Source organism: Chionomys nivalis, chromosome 7 (assembly GCF_950005125.1).
Source record: "Chionomys nivalis chromosome 7, mChiNiv1.1, whole genome shotgun sequence".
Lineage (NCBI taxonomy): Eukaryota > Metazoa > Chordata > Mammalia > Rodentia > Cricetidae > Chionomys > Chionomys nivalis.
Window position 1 is genome coordinate 10251181 of NC_080092.1, and position 16370 is coordinate 10267550.

Consider the following 16370-nt stretch of genomic DNA (forward strand, 5'->3'; position numbering starts at 1 on the left):
GGTGGCACATATCTATAATCCCAAACCTCAGGAGGCAGAAGCTGGCAGATCTCTGAGTTTGAGGCCAGCCTGGTCTACAGAGCTAGTTCTAGGACAGTAAACACTACACAGAGAAAAAAACCCGCCAAAAAAAAAAAAAAAGAGAGAGAGAGAGAGAGGAAGAGAGAGAGAGAGAGAGAGAGAGAGAGAGAGAGAGAGAGAGAGAGATCTCGGTAAAGAATTCTTAGTAGTCCTTATCTCTTCAGCCTGCCCTTTCCACTTATCTGTAAGTGATTTTAGTGATTTGATGCAAGCTCTGGACCCAAAACGTGGAAGGCTTGGAGTGAAAAATCTGCCTTTTTGATTCTGCTTCACGTTTATGAGGCCAGCTGCTTATCCTCCGTTTCTTTTTTTTTTTTTTTTTTTTTTGGTTTTTCGGGACAGGGTTTTTCTGTGGCTTTGGAGCCTGTCCTGGAACTAGCTCTTGTAGACCAGGCTGGTCTCGAACTCACAGAGATTCACCTGCCTCTGCCTCCCGAGTGCTGGGATTAAAGACGTGCACCACCACCGCCCGGCTATCCTCCGTTTCTAGTCTAGTTAATTCCGTCCTGCTACTCGAGGAAATAGATAGTGGGACAGACTGCACACATGGGATTGAAAAGCCTCAGGGACGAGCCCGACAAATCTAATCCCAGGGCAACACAAGTGTGGTCTCTAAAGCAGGAGGACAGCTGCGGCTCACGTGACCTCCTACTGGTGCTGTGGTCCCTCAGGCATCAGGGCGTGATTTCTCAGGACAGCTATTGGCTGAGAGGTGGGGCTGGCGGCGTCCGCACGGAAGAAAGGCGATGCGGGGGCGTGCCAAGATGGGCCGCAGACGCTTCCGATTGGTTGGCAGCATGTCGGGGCGTGTCCTCCACAAACTACGGGCGGGTGGGGCTGGGAAGCTGCGGGAGTCCCGGGTAGCTTCCTACCGCGCACCTGAGAGCTGACTCCCCTAGTCGTCGAGGCTGCACTCGCTCTGTCCCAGCCGCCATGAACCGCTTTAAGGTGTCCAAGTTTCGGCACATGGAGGCCCGGCCGTCCCGCCGAGAGGTGAGCCCAGACCGCGGACCCCGATCCCTCGCTCCTGGTCCCAGATGCCTGCCATCCTCTTGTGCGAGCCGGCGTACTGCACACCCTGGGCTGCAGAGACTCTCTACCCCGCCCCTCCCCGCCCCCGAGCTTTCCACCCGGAACCGCTCCCTTCAGCTGAGCCCCAGAGTCCAGGCCGCCCCTTCACTGCCTAGAGGACAGAGTCCGGAGCTCTAGTGACGCGCCCTGGCCACTGAGTGATCCCGGTAGGCCTGGCCAGTTTCTCTTGCCCTGGGACCCCCAGGAGGCCTCGCAGTCCTCCCAGCCGCGTCCAGGCCTCTGCTTCCGGTCGGCCTTGCTGGGAGCCAGGCTGGGAAACTGCAGACTTGGGGCTTCTCTTTCCTGATGTCTAGGATCACCCCTGCCTGGGGCCGGCCTATGCAGAGATGCACCCTTTTCTTGTCTCCGGGAGAGTGAGGGTGTCATCTGGGGAGGGAGCCCCTTGGCCAGGCAGGCTTCCTCCCTTGGGTTTCCGCCGGCTCTTCCTCTTCTGCTGGTGCAAGCTCTTCTCTTACTAGGGTGATGCTACTGGTAGTGGTTAGGGCCTGGAGAAGCTAGAGCAGGTGGAGCCTAAAGGAAGTGTCGAGAAGGACAGCATGCTTGTTGAGTTTGCTTCAGAGACCATGCTGACCCGGGCCTATCTCCCTATTATTTGGAAAGCCTGGACTATCTTCGGATAATTGGGCTTAGGAATTGACCTCTAGTGACCGTCAGTGGCCCAAAGCAAGTTATGACAGCCCTTCTCCGTTTCCTTCTCTGGACAGTATCCTCTCCGTGCCTGTGTGCTGCCCAGCTTCATGAGCTCGGGAAGTGAATTATGGCATTTCCCCTCCCCTGTGGCACTTAACAGCCTCAGGAGGAAGATGGCCAGCAAGCACACTATACTGCGTTGAAGAACACCCAGGGGTGTGTGGGTGTGCGCTATGATGTGAATTGCTGAAGTCGGGGTTTACTTCACCATTGTGGAGAACGCTGCCTGGGAGGTGGATTGCAGCTGAGGCCAGAAGGGTAAGAAGTAAGAAAAAGCCCAGTGAGAAAATAGAAAGTGGACCCAGGATGGACAGAGGGCAGAGTGATGGATGAGTACAGGGCAGAGCTGCAGAGGAGGAAGTTGGGTTTTGTTCTGAGTACAGTGTGGAGTCATTAAAAGGTTGAGAGGAAGTTTATGTTTGAATCAAGAGCATTGCTAGGAGTGCAGTAATTACTACTGGAGGGGACTGGGGAGACCTTCAGGGGCGCCTTCCTGTGTGGACCTCCATCCAACAAGTTAAAGAGACAGGTCCATGGAACTAGGGGCCTCAGGGAGGGCTGAAAACAGTTTGTGTGATTGGAGGTGGGCGAGCAGGCTGTCCATTCTCCCTTTCAAAGCTGTTGTCTGTCTCTGTAGAGTAAACATGAATCAGGAAGGAAAAGTAACGTAAGGTATGGGAGCCAGGTAGGAGCCTTTAATCCCAGCACTTGGGAGGCAGAGGCAGGAGGATCTCTGTGAGTTCGAGACCAGCCTGGTCAACAAGAGCTAGTTCAAGGACAGGCTCCAAAGCTACAGAGAAACTCTGTCTTGAAAAAAAAAGTAACGTATGGTACTGATGTTCTACTGGGTGGAAATGGACAACAAACGTGGGAGTGTGGGTGCTTTGTCGCCGAGGAAACGGGCACCTTGCTGCTCTCAGGTGCAGGACAGGTGCTCTTCCTCTCCCCCACATGTGGGGGTGTTCACATTATTGCTTTTCACTTAGGCAAGGGAAGAGCATGCTCTGAGGAAGCCAGGTCTTTACCTTCTCCTGCTGAGTATGGGTGTTTTCAAGGGGTCCTTCGGCCCCAGGAAAGCCCTCTGCAGAGAATCTGCAGAAGCCAAGCCCAACTTCTGTTAAGTTGTCACTTCTTTGTCACCTTCCCCCTCTCTGAACTGAAATATTCCTTCCACAGACACATGCGCCTGCTTCTGACAGCCTCCTCCTCCTTATTAGGGAACTGATTTGCGAAAGAAAATCACCCTCTTAGCTACTTAGATTATTTCAAGAACATTTGGTATTTTGTAGAGGACTCTGGGACAGATCCAAAAAAGTTCAATTCCATATCCAAAGGAGTACTTCTCTGATGGTGCAGAACACAGGCGGAGTTCCCTAGGGCTGAGGAAATGAGTTTATTAGTAACCTGCTTGCTGGGCCTGCATGAAAACACGAGTTTCATGTCCAGAACCTAAGGTGATGCTATGTGCCTGTAATCACTGCTCAGCTCACAGACAGTTCACTAGTCAGCCAGCCTCGCTGAATTTGTGAGTTCCATATTCTGGGTCTCAAAAACCAAAGTGGGGCTGGACAGTGGTGGTACATGCCTTTAATCTTAACAAATGGGAGGCAGAGGCAGGTGGATCTCTGGGTTCAAGGTCAAACTGATCTACAGAGCTAGTTCCAGGATGGCCAGGGCTACACAGAGAAACCCTGTCTCTAAACAAAATGAAACAAAAAAAGTGGGTGGCCCCTGCAGAATAACACCAGAGGTTGTCCTCTGGCCTCCACATTCACACATGTGTAATACACGCACGCACACACACACACACACACACACACACACACACACATACACCAAAGATGGAGTTTCCTGTATCAGGGCCCTCTCTAGGCACGAGCAGAGACCTGACACCAACCATCTTGCTTATTGGCTTATTGTTCATTTGCAGGCCTGGATCAGTGACATTCGTGCTGGAACTACCCCCACATGTGGGAACCACATCAAATCAAGCTGCAGCTTCATTGCCTTCAACTCCGACCGCCCAGGTAGGGAAGTAAATATGGGAGAAAGGTTCAAACATCATCACCATAGATAGGATGAAGAAGCGCAAGCTCCATTCACACTGGAGAGTTGGAACGGCTGGAGCTGGTGGGGCCGGACAGGCCTTAGACCCCTATAAACTGCTCACCTTGTAGGGAGTGCTCGTACACAAATCATGATGGCTGTTCTAGCCAGGCAGGAAAGAACCCGATGCTTCTGTTTTCAGCCATGCCACAGACAATTCCCCACCTTGTATCTGGGCCTTGGGTGGCTGGGATGATAATGACAGTCTGAAGAGCCCTGTGCCAGGTGTGGAGCAGCATACCTATAATCTGTGCTCCAGGAGGCCAAGTCTGGAACAGCGTGAGATGCAAGCCAGCCTGAGCTACCCAGACCCTGTCTCAAAGAAAAAAACAAAACCCCAGAAAAAAAAAAAAAAAAAAAAAAAAGCCCTGTGTTATTTGGGACTCCCTTGGCTGTTTGAGACAACACAGACAAAATAACGTAAGCACAGGATAAATACCTTTTCGGCTAACTCAGGACTTTAAGAAGAGCTGGGTCCAAAGGTTCGTAAGTACTATCCTTGCCCACTCTCTACCCCCACCTCACACCCATCCCTTTAGTTTTTATAGATAGAGTCTCACATTGTAGCCCAAGCCAGCCCCCAGCACACAGGATTCTCTTGCCTCGGTCTCCCAGGTGAACCATCTCACATGGTCTCTAGTTTTTCTCTTGGTCCCCCAACCTGGTTTGGGGTGCTGGCTTCCTTCTCTGGTGAAGATGGGAGGAAAGCCCAAAGGTTGCCCAAAGCCAAGCTCTCAGATGATCTGCAGTGTGTGAAGAAGCAAGCCTCTTTTCCGGTGTTCTTGACATCCAGTGCAGAGGTCAAGACAGAGACGAACTAGGTCCCTTCAAAGTCAGGAAGAAAAGTGACAGCTGGCTTTCGGGAGGTCGCTTGGTTTTTTTGTTTGTTTGTTTGTTTTTTGGTTTTTTTTTTTCCGAGACAGGGTTTCTCCGTAGCTTTGGAGCCTGTCCTGGAACTAGCTCTTGTAGACCAGGCTGGTCTCGAACTCACAAAGATCCACTTGCCTCTGCCTCCCGTCGCCTGGTTTTGGGTCTGGTCTCCTCTTGAAGTCCTCTGAAGGGAGGTAAGTGGCACCCATTAATCTCAAAGTCAGAACCCCTGTGTTTGTTTAATAGGTGTGTTGGGCATCATATCTCAGGAAGGCCATGGAGAGAGCAAGAGGCACGTGGCCTACCTTGGCTGCCATTCAGGTGAGTGGTGCTTGATCGAAGAAGCCTGGGTTCAGGGATTCACGCATACTTGGTCCCACTGCCTGTGGCTTCTTGTCCCCACTATGTGTGTTCTGCAAGATACGTGGGGTCAGAAAGCTGCACCTGGTTTGGGGTTCTGGCCTGGAGGAGGGAAGCTGGACGTTCCAGTTCATCAGCAGGAGAAGGACGTGCAGTATCAGTCCTGGACACCCAGATATCTTACCTGAGAACACAGGCACACACACACACACACACACACATACACACAAAACTCATGTGGCTCCTTCCCTGTGTTCTCTGGAGTCCAGCAGGACACCACTCATTTCTAAGGCCTCTTCCCAGCCAGGCTGCTAAAAGCCGTCCAAGGAAGTAGTTGTGCTGGGCTGCAGGGTGGGATTGGGCCCTTACAAAGGGCTTTTGTTTGCTGCAGCTGCTTCTGGGGTCACCAGCAGCCTGCCTGGCAGCCTGCCCACTTTGGGGAAAGTTTGCTATCCTCTAGGCATTGACCTAGTTGGCTCTGTCTCTATAGCTTTAGCCCTATGGGCTAGAGCTCTCATGTTGAAGACCTGGGGTGAAGGAAAAGAATAAATCCTTAGTCCTTAGGCAGGGTAGGAGGAGGGAGAGTCAAAAGTAGGGGTGCTGCTTAATGTCAGAGTTATGATGGTGAGGATTAAGTCATTAATAATAAAAGCCAAGGTTTATGTAGAGTCCTCTGGGTGTTTTCCAGTCTAAATTTGTTTTGTTTTGATTTTTGAGACAGGGTTTCTCTGTGAAGCCCTGACTGTCCTGGAACTCGCTCTGTAGAATAGGCTGGACTTGAACTGCATATGCCTCCTGAGTGCTGGGGTTAAATACCACATCTAACCCAATCTAAATTTTGTACATTTTTTTTATGCGTATGGGTGTTTTGCCTGCGTGTATGTGCATCACATGCATGTCTGGTGCCTGAGGAAACCAGAAGTTGTCAGATTTCTTGAAATGGAAGTTACCGATGCTTCATACATAGCACCATATTGATACTGGGAATTGAACCCAGGTCCTCTGAAAGGGCAGCCAGTGCTTTTAACTACTGAGCCATCAAGCCGGGCGGTGGTGGCGCACGCCTTTAATCCCAGCACTTGGGAGGCAGAGGCAGGTGGATCTCTGTGAGTTCGAGACCAGCCTGGTCTACAAGAGCTAGTTCCAGGACAGGCTCCAAAGCCACAGAGAAACCCTGTCTCGAAAAACCAAAAAAAAAAAAAAAAACTACTGAGCCATCTCTCCAGCCTACTAATCCAAACTTTGAAAGTTTCGGATGTCATTTGGGTACCATATATAGTGTTCTTTTTTGAAAGGTGAATTGTTGATTTTTGTTAAGTTTTTTGTTTTCTTTCTGTTTTAATATGTGTGGTTGTTTTTGTTTTTCTTGTTTTGTTTTAATATGTGTGGCCGGGCGATGGTGGCTCACGCCTTTAATCCCAGCACTTGGGAGGCAGAGGCAGGCGGATCTCTGTGAGTTTGAGACCAGCCTGGTCTACAGAGCTAGTTCCAGGACAGGCTCCAAAGCCACAGAGAAACCCTGTCTCGAAAAACAACAACAACAAAAAATATGTGTGGCTGTTTTGCATGCATTTGTTTACCATGATCATGCAGTGCCTTTGCTATTGGATCTTCTGGAATTGGAGGTAAAGATGGTTGTTAGCTGCCAGTTTTTTGTTATTGGTATTGTTTTGGGACAGGGTTTCTCTATATAGCTTTGGAACCTGTCCTAGAATTCACTCTGTAGACCAGGCTGGCCTCGAACTCAAAAGAGATCTTCCTGCCTCTGCCTCCTGAGCGCTGGGATTAAAGGTGTGTGCCACACTACCCGGCATTAGCTGCCAGTTATAAAGATAGTTATATGTACGAGCATCCTGTTTCCGAACACTTCTGATTATCTAGATCCTCTTGTGGTTAGTAGAATCCTTAGCACAGCCGGGTGGTGGTGGCACACGCCTTTAATCCCAGCACTTGGGAGGCAGAGGCAGGCGGATCTCTGTGAGTTCGAGACCAGCCTGGTCTACAAGAGCTAGTTCCAGGACAGGCTGCAAAAACCACAGAGAAACCCTGTCTCGAAAAACAAAAACAAAAAGAAAAACAAACAAAAAAAAAGAATCCTTAGCACAGTGGTCCAAGGCAGCCATCATTTTACTCTCCAGTTCTCATGATCAGAGCCACCCAAGGTTGACAGGAAAGCAGGCAGGAAACCCTTGGAAACCACAGTCACCCAGCCCAGTTCCTCCTAAAGTAGCATATCTGGCTGCACCTCCAATTGTGGAAGGCTCCCAGGATTCACCCCACGCTGGAGTGGATCTCAGTTTTATACTAGGGAGGGGAATACGCTGGTGCAGGATGAACCAGAGCTAAAAAGGGAAAACAAGGCTGGTGCTTTGGGGTGAAGAAGAAGCGTGGAGGTGGCGGGTAAGGACGACACTGCAGATGGGACAGCGAGCCAGCATCAGCAATGCCAGAGGCACCACTGCTGTCCCTACTGCTTGCCTTGATGTGGGTGAGAATCCTGCTTTCCTTCCAGCCAGGAGAGACAAGGAAAGTGTGTGGGTATGGACAGGCGGCCCCTTACAATGACTTTGGTCTGGATTTCTAGCCAGCAGGATCAGGCAGTAGAACAGGCAGCTGGCATCTAACAAAAGAGGAAACATGGTAATGAAATTGAGTCACAGGGTGAGTCCTTGCACACATAGACCTCCCTGAATTCCCATGACAACCCAGCAGTCAGTGCTGCAGTCAATTCCCAACTAGAAAATGAGGATACCAAACCCCGAAGGGTAAGAAACCTGCTTAGAAGAACACAGCTACAAGGGAGTGGGCTGAGGGCTAGTTCCAGCATCTGCTTCAGAACCTGGGCGTGCTGCCTTTTCTCCATTGGAACAGCGGCAGGTCCCATGGCCAGCCCTACTACCTACATCTCAGGCTGTTCTAGATGCCCCCGTTGCTCTGCTCCTCTGGCTGCTAGGTGACCCAGGCGAGCATACTCCAAGATGAAAGGCTGAAAGGCAGGGAACCTTCAAAGGCAGGGCAATGGTCAGAGTCTAATATACTCAGGGTCTCTCATCATTGGCACTTATGTAGGCCAGAACAGCATTTAGTATCTCTAGAGCAGATTTTTCCCTCTGTACCTCCTTAACCTTATATATGTGTATGTCTGTATATTTTATATACATATGTGTATATACATTATATATGTGTGTGTGTTGCTCTTGTTTTGTTTTTTGAGACAGAGTTTGTGCAGTCTTGGCTATCCTTGAACTTGCTCTGTGATGAAACTGGCCTTGAACTCATTTGCCTCTGCCTCTCAAGTGCTGAGACTAAAGGCATGTGCCACCACTGCCCGGCATCTTTTTATATTTTTCTAACTTTATTTTTGAGACAGCCTCTCATGGGGTTGTCCCAACTTCCCAAAAAGCTAGAATTACAGACTTAAAGATCTGTGCTACAGTGGTGGCGCGCACCTTTAATCCCAGCACTCAGGAGGCAGAGGCAGGCAGATCTCTGTGAGTTCAAGGCCAGCCTGGTCTACAGAGCTAGTTCCATGACAGCTAGGGCTGTTGTTCAGAGAAACTCAGTCTTGAAAAACAAAACAAAACAAAGAGAGAAAAGATCTGTGCTGTGAGGTCCAGCTTAGGGAGGGTTCCGGGGAACTAGAGCTCATTACACCCAAGGGCAGCCTGCTACCAGGGCTTCTGCAGAGGAAGACTCCAAAGTTACCCCTGCACCAAAGCTACCTGTCTGCCCACAGATGAGTATTGCAGCTCTCATGTAGAGTATGCTGTTGATAGGGGACGCACTGCTTTCCTGGGGTAGTTCCCTCATAGGTAGAAAACACCAAGAGGCAGAGGTGAGAGCTGGCATGTCTAGATCCTGATTCTGGTTCTGAGCTTCAGGGGTTTGTTTCTGTTTTTTTGTTTTTGAGACAGGGTTTCTCTGTAGTTTTGGAGCCTGTCCTGAAACTTGCTATGTAGACCATGCTGGCCTCGAACTCACAGAGATCCACCTGCCTCTGCCTCCTGAGTGCTGGGATTAAAGGCGTGCGCCACCACCCAGCTAGGTAGAGGCACTTTTACGCAGGCCTGACGGTATAAGTTTGATCGTTGGATCTCACAAAAAGACAGTAGTGAACTTTTCAATAGAGCTGTCCTCCGATCTTTACATGCTGCCATGACATGTGCATGCCTACATATATATACACTAATTAAAGTAAGTTAATTAAAAATTCATTATGTATGTAAATATATGTGTGTAAAATATATGTTTAAAAATAAACATGGTGGCACATCCTTTTAATCCCAGCATTTGAGAAGAAAAGACAGGAAAATCAGGAGTTAAAGATTATTTCCTACAATATATACAATATATCAAGTCTGAGGTGACCCTGGGCTACATAAGACTATCTTAAGAAAAGAAAGGGGGAGGGCTGGAGAGATGGCTCAGAGGATAAGAACACTGGCTGTTCTACCAGAAGTCCTGAGTTCAATTCCCAGCAACCACATGGTGGCTCACAACCATCTGTAATGAGATCTGGTGCCCTCTTCCCGCCTGCAGGGATACATGCAGGCAGGAAAAAAAAAAGCTGAGAAAACTGATTTGTTATATGTTACATCAGAAATTGATCTCAAAACCACAAGAAAGAGAGGAGCTGGAGAGGTGATTCAGCAGTTAATACTACTGCTTTTTTTTTTTTTTTTTTTTTTTGGTTTTTCAAGACAGGGTTTCTCTGTAGCTTTGGTGCCTGTCCTGGAACTAGCTCTTGTAGACCAGGCTGGCCTCGAACTCACAGAGATCCGCCTGCCTCTGCCTCCCGAGTGCTGGGATTAAAGGTGTGCACCACTACCGCCCGGCTACTACTGCTTTTCTTGAAGAGAATCCAGGTTCAGTTCCCAACACCCACATTGCTGCTCACAACTGTCTGGAACTCCACTTCCAGGGGAATCTGATGCCCTCTCCTGGGCCTGGGTGCTGAATGGGTGTGATGCCCATACATACTCTGCAGGCAAACTATTCATGCATATTAAATGGAAAAGCAGAGAGAGAGGACTAGAGAGATAGTTTAGCACTTAAGAGCACTTGTGGCTCTCCAGGAGGACTGGGGCTCAATTTCTATCACCCTATGTGGTGGTTCACAAGCATCTGTAATTCCATTTCCAGGGGACCTGACATCTTTTTGGCCTCTATGGACATCAGGCATGCAAGTGGTGTACAGACATACACCCGCAGGCAAAGCACCCATTAAAAATTAAAATTAAAAAACAGAAACTAGTCAGAAAGACTCTATACTAAACCATGTGATTCTGTGTTAATGTGCAGAGAAGGGCCATCAGACATTTTCGACAAAGTTCAAGGCAGTGTGCATTTTAGGATGCAGAGACTACACAGTTTCTGTTCCAGCTACTTAACCCTGGGTAGCATGTGCTTCATGGTGGTAGAGTGTGTGCTTAGCATATACGGTGCCCTGGGTTTGATCCTCAGCACATTTAAAAAAAAAAAAACAAAAAAACAAAAAAAAAAAAAAAAAACAAGAACAGAAAACCAACTGACCAAACCAAATAAAGTTACTCAACTCTTCAGTTGTTGCTGGAAGCAACACAGACCACACACATGCCAATGCATGGTGGAGCTGTGTTCCAATAGGACTACAGAAACAGCAGCCCAAGGACTCACCAGGATATGTGTTGTAGGAAGAGACCTATATGTGTCCAGAGGGAGCGTGGCTTCTTAATGTGGGCAAAGGTGTCACCGCTGAAACTCCGGAAGGAGCTCACTGGGTCTGAAAGGGACATTCAGCAGTTCTGATTGCTCCTCCATACAGATCTGGTCACTGACCTGGACTTCTCTCCATTTGATGACTTCCTTCTGGCTTCAGCTTCAGCCGACAGGATGGTGAGTGGGGCTGGTTAGAAGAGCTGCTTATGACCCGCCCTCTATAGCCTGGGGTCTCTGAGCCCTGACCTCTATACATGCCCTTGCTGGCCCCAAGTCCCTGCTCAGAGCTGCTGTTATGATCTGTCCTTCCAAGGCTTGACTGCAACACTCACAAGGCACCCTTGTTGGTCTCTGATCACACCCTAGTCTCCCTGAGTTGGACTCCCACCTGTCCATGATGGGATGTGTGGCTCTCAAGCCCTAGCAGGTGAGATGCCTCGACCTCTAATGTATTGGCCTTGTCTTAGCAGGGGACCTTGCTTGCTGAGACCAGGATTGCTCTGGGCAGGCCTGACTGTATGTAGCAGTGAGGCTCCTAGCAGTGAGGCTCCTAGACCAAGTACCACAAACTTGGTCTTTCTTTCAGATAAAACTCTGGCGGCTGCCAGGCACCGGAGACACCCTTCCCTCTGTGCCTGGAGTGGTGCTGGGTCCCGAGGAGCTTGCAGTAGAAGCATTGCAGTTCCACCCCACGTCAGATGGTGTTCTGGTGAGCACAGCTGGCAGGGCTGTGAAGGTCTGGGATGTAGCCAAGCAGCAGCCCCTGACAGGTACGGCCACTCCGGAGTGGCTGCCCTTCTCTGGCACCCCCATCTGGACAGCCCTTGCCTTCTCTGTTGGTGTTTTTAGTAGTGTGGGGGGAAATGTATCAACGATGGGGTACAACTCAGTGATGAGTGCTTGCCTTGCGTTCCTAAGGCTCTGGGTTCCACACCAGAAACCTAAAAAAAAAAAAAAAAAAAAAAAAAGTACCATAGTATGATAGGCAGATAGTATACATTTTAAAGCTTTGTGATAGATATATCACTCTCTGTTTCCAGTAGGCATCTCTTGTATTCCAAACCCCCAAATTGCAGAAGGAGGTGGGACATAGAAGAGCAAAGGCAAGGATGACATAGTGGGTGTGTGCGTTAGAGAGAGCAGAAGTGAGCGTGGAAGACGAGAGCCAGGCTGAGAAACAGGGATCTCAGAAGACTGTTAAGTAGAGGCATATCCCGATGCGGGCAGGCTTAAGGAAGGAAGCCTCTAGATGCATCTGTCGCATGTTTGGATGGAGCTGCCGCCCTGCCCCTCCAGGCTGCTGACTCTGCTCCCGAGTCGCCCCAGAGCAGGCCTACCCTCCTCTACTTCCTTGGTACCCTCATCACCTGGTGCCTGACCTTGGCTGTTTCCCTGCAGAGCTGGAGGCCCACAAGGACCTTGTGCAGAGTGCTGTTTGGAGCCGGGATGGAGCCCTTGTAGGCACAGCATGCAAGGTAAGCAGGCAGCGAGCAGCCTGAAAACTTAGTATGGGGCTACTATGGTCAGGAAGTTCTCATCTCTGAAAGGGATGTGGTGTTTTGAACTGATCGGATTGGTAATAGGAATTTGACCTTGGCCATTGGCTGAGTTTGAAAACGTGAGAAGAGTTTATTCCTCGGGCAGGGTGGGAATGCGAGTGAGCATGGGTCTGTGGGATGTCTGGAGACAGCGCTAAGCCTTCAGGAGCAAGGGCAGGTGTTGTTGCAGTGGCAGTGGGCAGGCAGGAAAGTTATAGACAGCAGGACGGGTGGTGACCTGTGGATGAACAGAGTTGGCATTGGACACACTACTGTGGCTTCCGTGTGGACAGAACCCAGCTGAGCTGGGCAGTGTCTGGACTTAGTTTGGGGAATGCCACCAGGGAATGAGTAAGAGGACTGTACTTGTTCCGGGTTGGTAGAGATAGAGGCCATCGAGCATTTGGTGGTGGAGTGGGCGTGAAGGGTGAGGACTGAGTGTTTGGATCTTAGATACAAGGGGAGCCCCACACTGAGGTGAGTTGGAGAGTACCTTGTGTGAATGATCTAGACAGTACTGCTACCATGGTAGGAGGTGTATTGAGCTGGGGTGCTTGCAGGCATCCACGCTTGTCAGGACCTCATGGAATCCTGAGCAGAATAGAGCAGAGGATGGAAAGGGAGGTACAGTTTGTGCCCAGCGTCGGGGGTACTCTTGGAAGGGAAAAGTCATAAGCCTGCTAGGAGAAGGTGGTGGTAAGAAGTTAAGGGGAGTGGGGCCTGGGACCCGAGCTGGAGGATTCACCAGGTAGCTGTGCACCAGGATATTGGAAACTGGGAGTGGTGGCATTGGGATATGGGACATTTTTGATGATATCGGGGCCTGAAGAGACTTAGGAAAAATGGCAGCCAGGAATGAGGGTACATGACTACAGTCATAACAGTAAGAAGGCAGAGGCCAGGAGATGAGGAGTTAAAAGCTAACCTGGACCATGTTGTGAGTTTGAGGCCAGTCTGAATTATATAAAATCCTATCTCAGAAAATAGCAAAAGGAATGGGGGTAATGGAGCCAGAGAGGGGAGTAGAGAATCCAGGAATGGGGACCAATGAAGGCTTTAAGCCCCGAATACTCCCAGACCCATGGACTATACACATGAAGAGCCCTTATTTCCCACGTTCTCACCTTCAGTCTGCCATCTTTTGGAAGGCACACGTCTAAGTCTTACCGAGTATCCTTTTTGGTACTGTTCCTTACTCAGTAGGTTCCAGGTGCTGTCTTTTTTTTTTTTTTTTTAATTTATTTATTTCTTAAAGATTTCTGCCTCTTCCCTGCCACCGCCTCCTATCTCCCTCCCCCTCCCCCAATCAAGTCTTCCTCCCTCATCAGCCCAAAGAGCAATCAGGGTTCCCTGCCCTGTGGGGAGATCCAAGGACCACCCACCTCCATCCAGGTCTAGTAAGGTGAGCATCCAAATTACCTAGGCTCCCACAAAGCCAGTACGTGCAATAGGATCAAAAACCCATTGCCGCCGGGAGGTGGTGGCGCACGCCTTTAATCCCAGCACTTGGGAGGCAGAGGCAGGCGGATCTCTGTGAGTTCGAGACCAGCCTGGTCTACAAGAGCTAGTTCCAGGACAGGCTCCTAAACCACAGAGAAACCCTGTCTCGAAAAAAACAAAAACAAAAACAAACAAACAAAAAAAACCCATTGCCCATTGTTCGTGAGTTCTCAGTAGTCTTCATTGTCCGCTATGTTCAGCGAGTCCGGTTTTGTCCCATGCTTTTTCAGACCCCGGCCAGCTGGCCTTGGTGAGTTCCCGATAGAACATCCCCATTGTCTCAGTGTGTGGGTGCACCCCTCGCGGTCCTGAGTTCCTTGCTCGTGCTCTCTCTCCTTCTGCTCCTCCTTTGGATCGTGAGACTTCAGTCTGGTGCTCCAATGTGGGTCTCTGAGACAGGGTTTCTCTGTAGCTTTGGTGCCCGTCCCAGAACTAGCTCTTGTAGACCAGGCTGGCCTCAAACTCCCAGAGATCCGCCTGCCTCTGCCTCCCGAGTGCTGGGATTAAAGGCGTGCGCCACCACCGCCCGGCCCAGGTGCTATCTTGAGCTCTGGAGATTGAAAACATTACCCCGAGACACTCTGGTTGGTTTCTATTTGGGTTTGGCACTAGAGGATGGGAGACATGTCCCAGGACGTAAACTTGGCCTTCATTCTAGAAAATGGGTACCCAGTCAGGAAGCCAGCCCTGACAACATCACCCGAGCCAGGGCCAGCCTCTCCTTCCTTTGAGAAACCTCGTGCCCCTCCCTCACTGATGTGATGGTCCAGCCCCTCCTTTTTCCCTGCTCTGAACCCCGTTTTGCCACCAGACTTGGCCAGGAAAGACAAAGAATAATAGCCCAGTAAGGGGTGGCACTGTGGCTGACTCAGTATGGACGCTGCCTGGCCTGCTGCTATCTTGTAAGGCAGTTAGGAGGAGAAGACCATGCCCAGGGGACTCATGCTAGTTCCCCTTGGGGAGACATTTCCCCTCTAGATCCAGAGCCCAAAGCAGCCAGGACAAGAAGTATGTGTTTCCCAAGTGGGTGGCACAATAAACTTAGGAACTTGTAAAGGGACCCCGCCCCTTTCCCTCCTTTCCAGACCTAGGTGTGCCACCTGTGGGGATGTACCATCTCTTCCAGGCCGGTACCTGTCTGCACATCCTAAGGACTAGTGGGTAGCTTGATTGTGGCTAGAGCTCCTGCAGAATACATGCCCACTTCTGCCTTCCTTTGCTGGAAAGGTGTCTTGAGATCCCAGGTGGTACTACATGCCCTACTAATACAGTATTGGGAACAAAAGGCTACCCCTTATGACCACAGGCTAGCTGGAAATGCCCATGGAGAGTGTTGTTGGAGTGGTAGGCAAGCTCACGCGTAAGAGAGTCGGAGTCCCTCTTTGCCAGAGTTTGTGGAACAGGCTCTAGCTTTGTGCAGTTGCTGCTTGTGCTGCCTGACTGGGCCTATATGGCACACTGCTTCCATCAGAGGCGCCTGGTTTCTCTGTCCTGCCTTCTGCCAGAGTAGGGCAGCTCTGCCTCTCAGAGCACCCAAACTAACCCTGACCTCTAATGACTGAGAAAAGAAACCAGAGGCCACTAGAGGGCGAACGGGCATCACAGATGGTGGGCTTGGCCTGCTATGAGCTCCCTGCAGCCTAGTTAGGCCTCTTGGCCTGGCCTAGAACAGCCTCAAGGCTAGCCCACTCTGAACCTGATTTGCACCCAGCCTTCAACGAATGCTCAGTCTCCTCTGTGGAGCTTGTTATGTACCAAGAACAATGTTGCACCTCCAACCTCAGTGCCCTCCCCGTGGGAGACACCTCTATCACCTTGTCATTGGACTCAGTCTTGATCGGCCACTGGCTGGTCAGCAGTAAGGTTAGCATTTTGAATGGAGGCCTCCAGCTTTCCTCAGCAGCTCTAGCCCTGCAGAGTGAGAAGTGAGTTCTCTAGCCTTTCATTGTGGATGACTCTCCAGCTCTCCTGTCCTGTGGGCCTCTTGCTTCTCCCTTTTCCCTGTTCCTTTTTGTTGCTGTTATTTTGTTTTGTTTTGTTTTGTTTTTTGAGACAGGGTTTCTCTGTGTATTCCTGGCTGTCCTGGAACTCCCTCTGTAGACCAGGTTGGCCTCAAACTCACAGAAAACCACCTACCTCTGCCTCCCGAGTGCTGGGATTAAAGGTGTGTGCCACCAACCGCCCGACATTGTTGTGTTTGCTCCTTCTCTGCCTGTGTCTGATCTTACGTCACAGGGCCCTAGGAGCCCTAACTGTGGTGGGCAGTTCTGCTCAGGATCTGAGCCCTGGACTCTGCCTGGTACAAAGAAAAGTGTAGCTGGGAAAGCTCCCTACTGCGCTAAGGCCGCCCAGCTTCCCAGGCCCCCTCTAGCCACTCTCTGCCTCCAGCTCTGTTTTTGCCCGTTGCCCTCCACTCCCTCTGTCTGCTTCTTTCTC

At 50.2% G+C, this 16370-nt stretch overlaps 1 protein-coding gene across 3 annotated transcripts in view; it reads left to right on the forward strand.

Annotated features, from left to right (window-relative positions):
- Positions 1-927: 927 nt before the first annotated feature.
- The window catches only part of Coro7 (coronin 7), a 56157-nt gene continuing 40714 nt past the window's right edge, over positions 928-16370 (forward strand). Inside the window, exons 1-6 of one of the 3 annotated variants that reach the window (XM_057775646.1) lie at positions 928-1074; positions 3794-3890; positions 5086-5160; positions 11003-11073; positions 11483-11666; positions 12295-12371. In XM_057775646.1, the coding sequence (XP_057631629.1) occupies positions 1015-1074; positions 3794-3890; positions 5086-5160; positions 11003-11073; positions 11483-11666; positions 12295-12371 (564 nt within the window). In that variant the 5' untranslated portion in view covers positions 928-1014. Of the gene's footprint in view, positions 1075-1233; positions 1320-1860; positions 2122-3793; positions 3891-5085; positions 5161-11002; positions 11074-11482; positions 11667-12294; positions 12372-16370 lie in introns of those variants that run through there. The other 2 variants (XM_057775648.1, XM_057775647.1) reach the window with 2 other exon arrangements.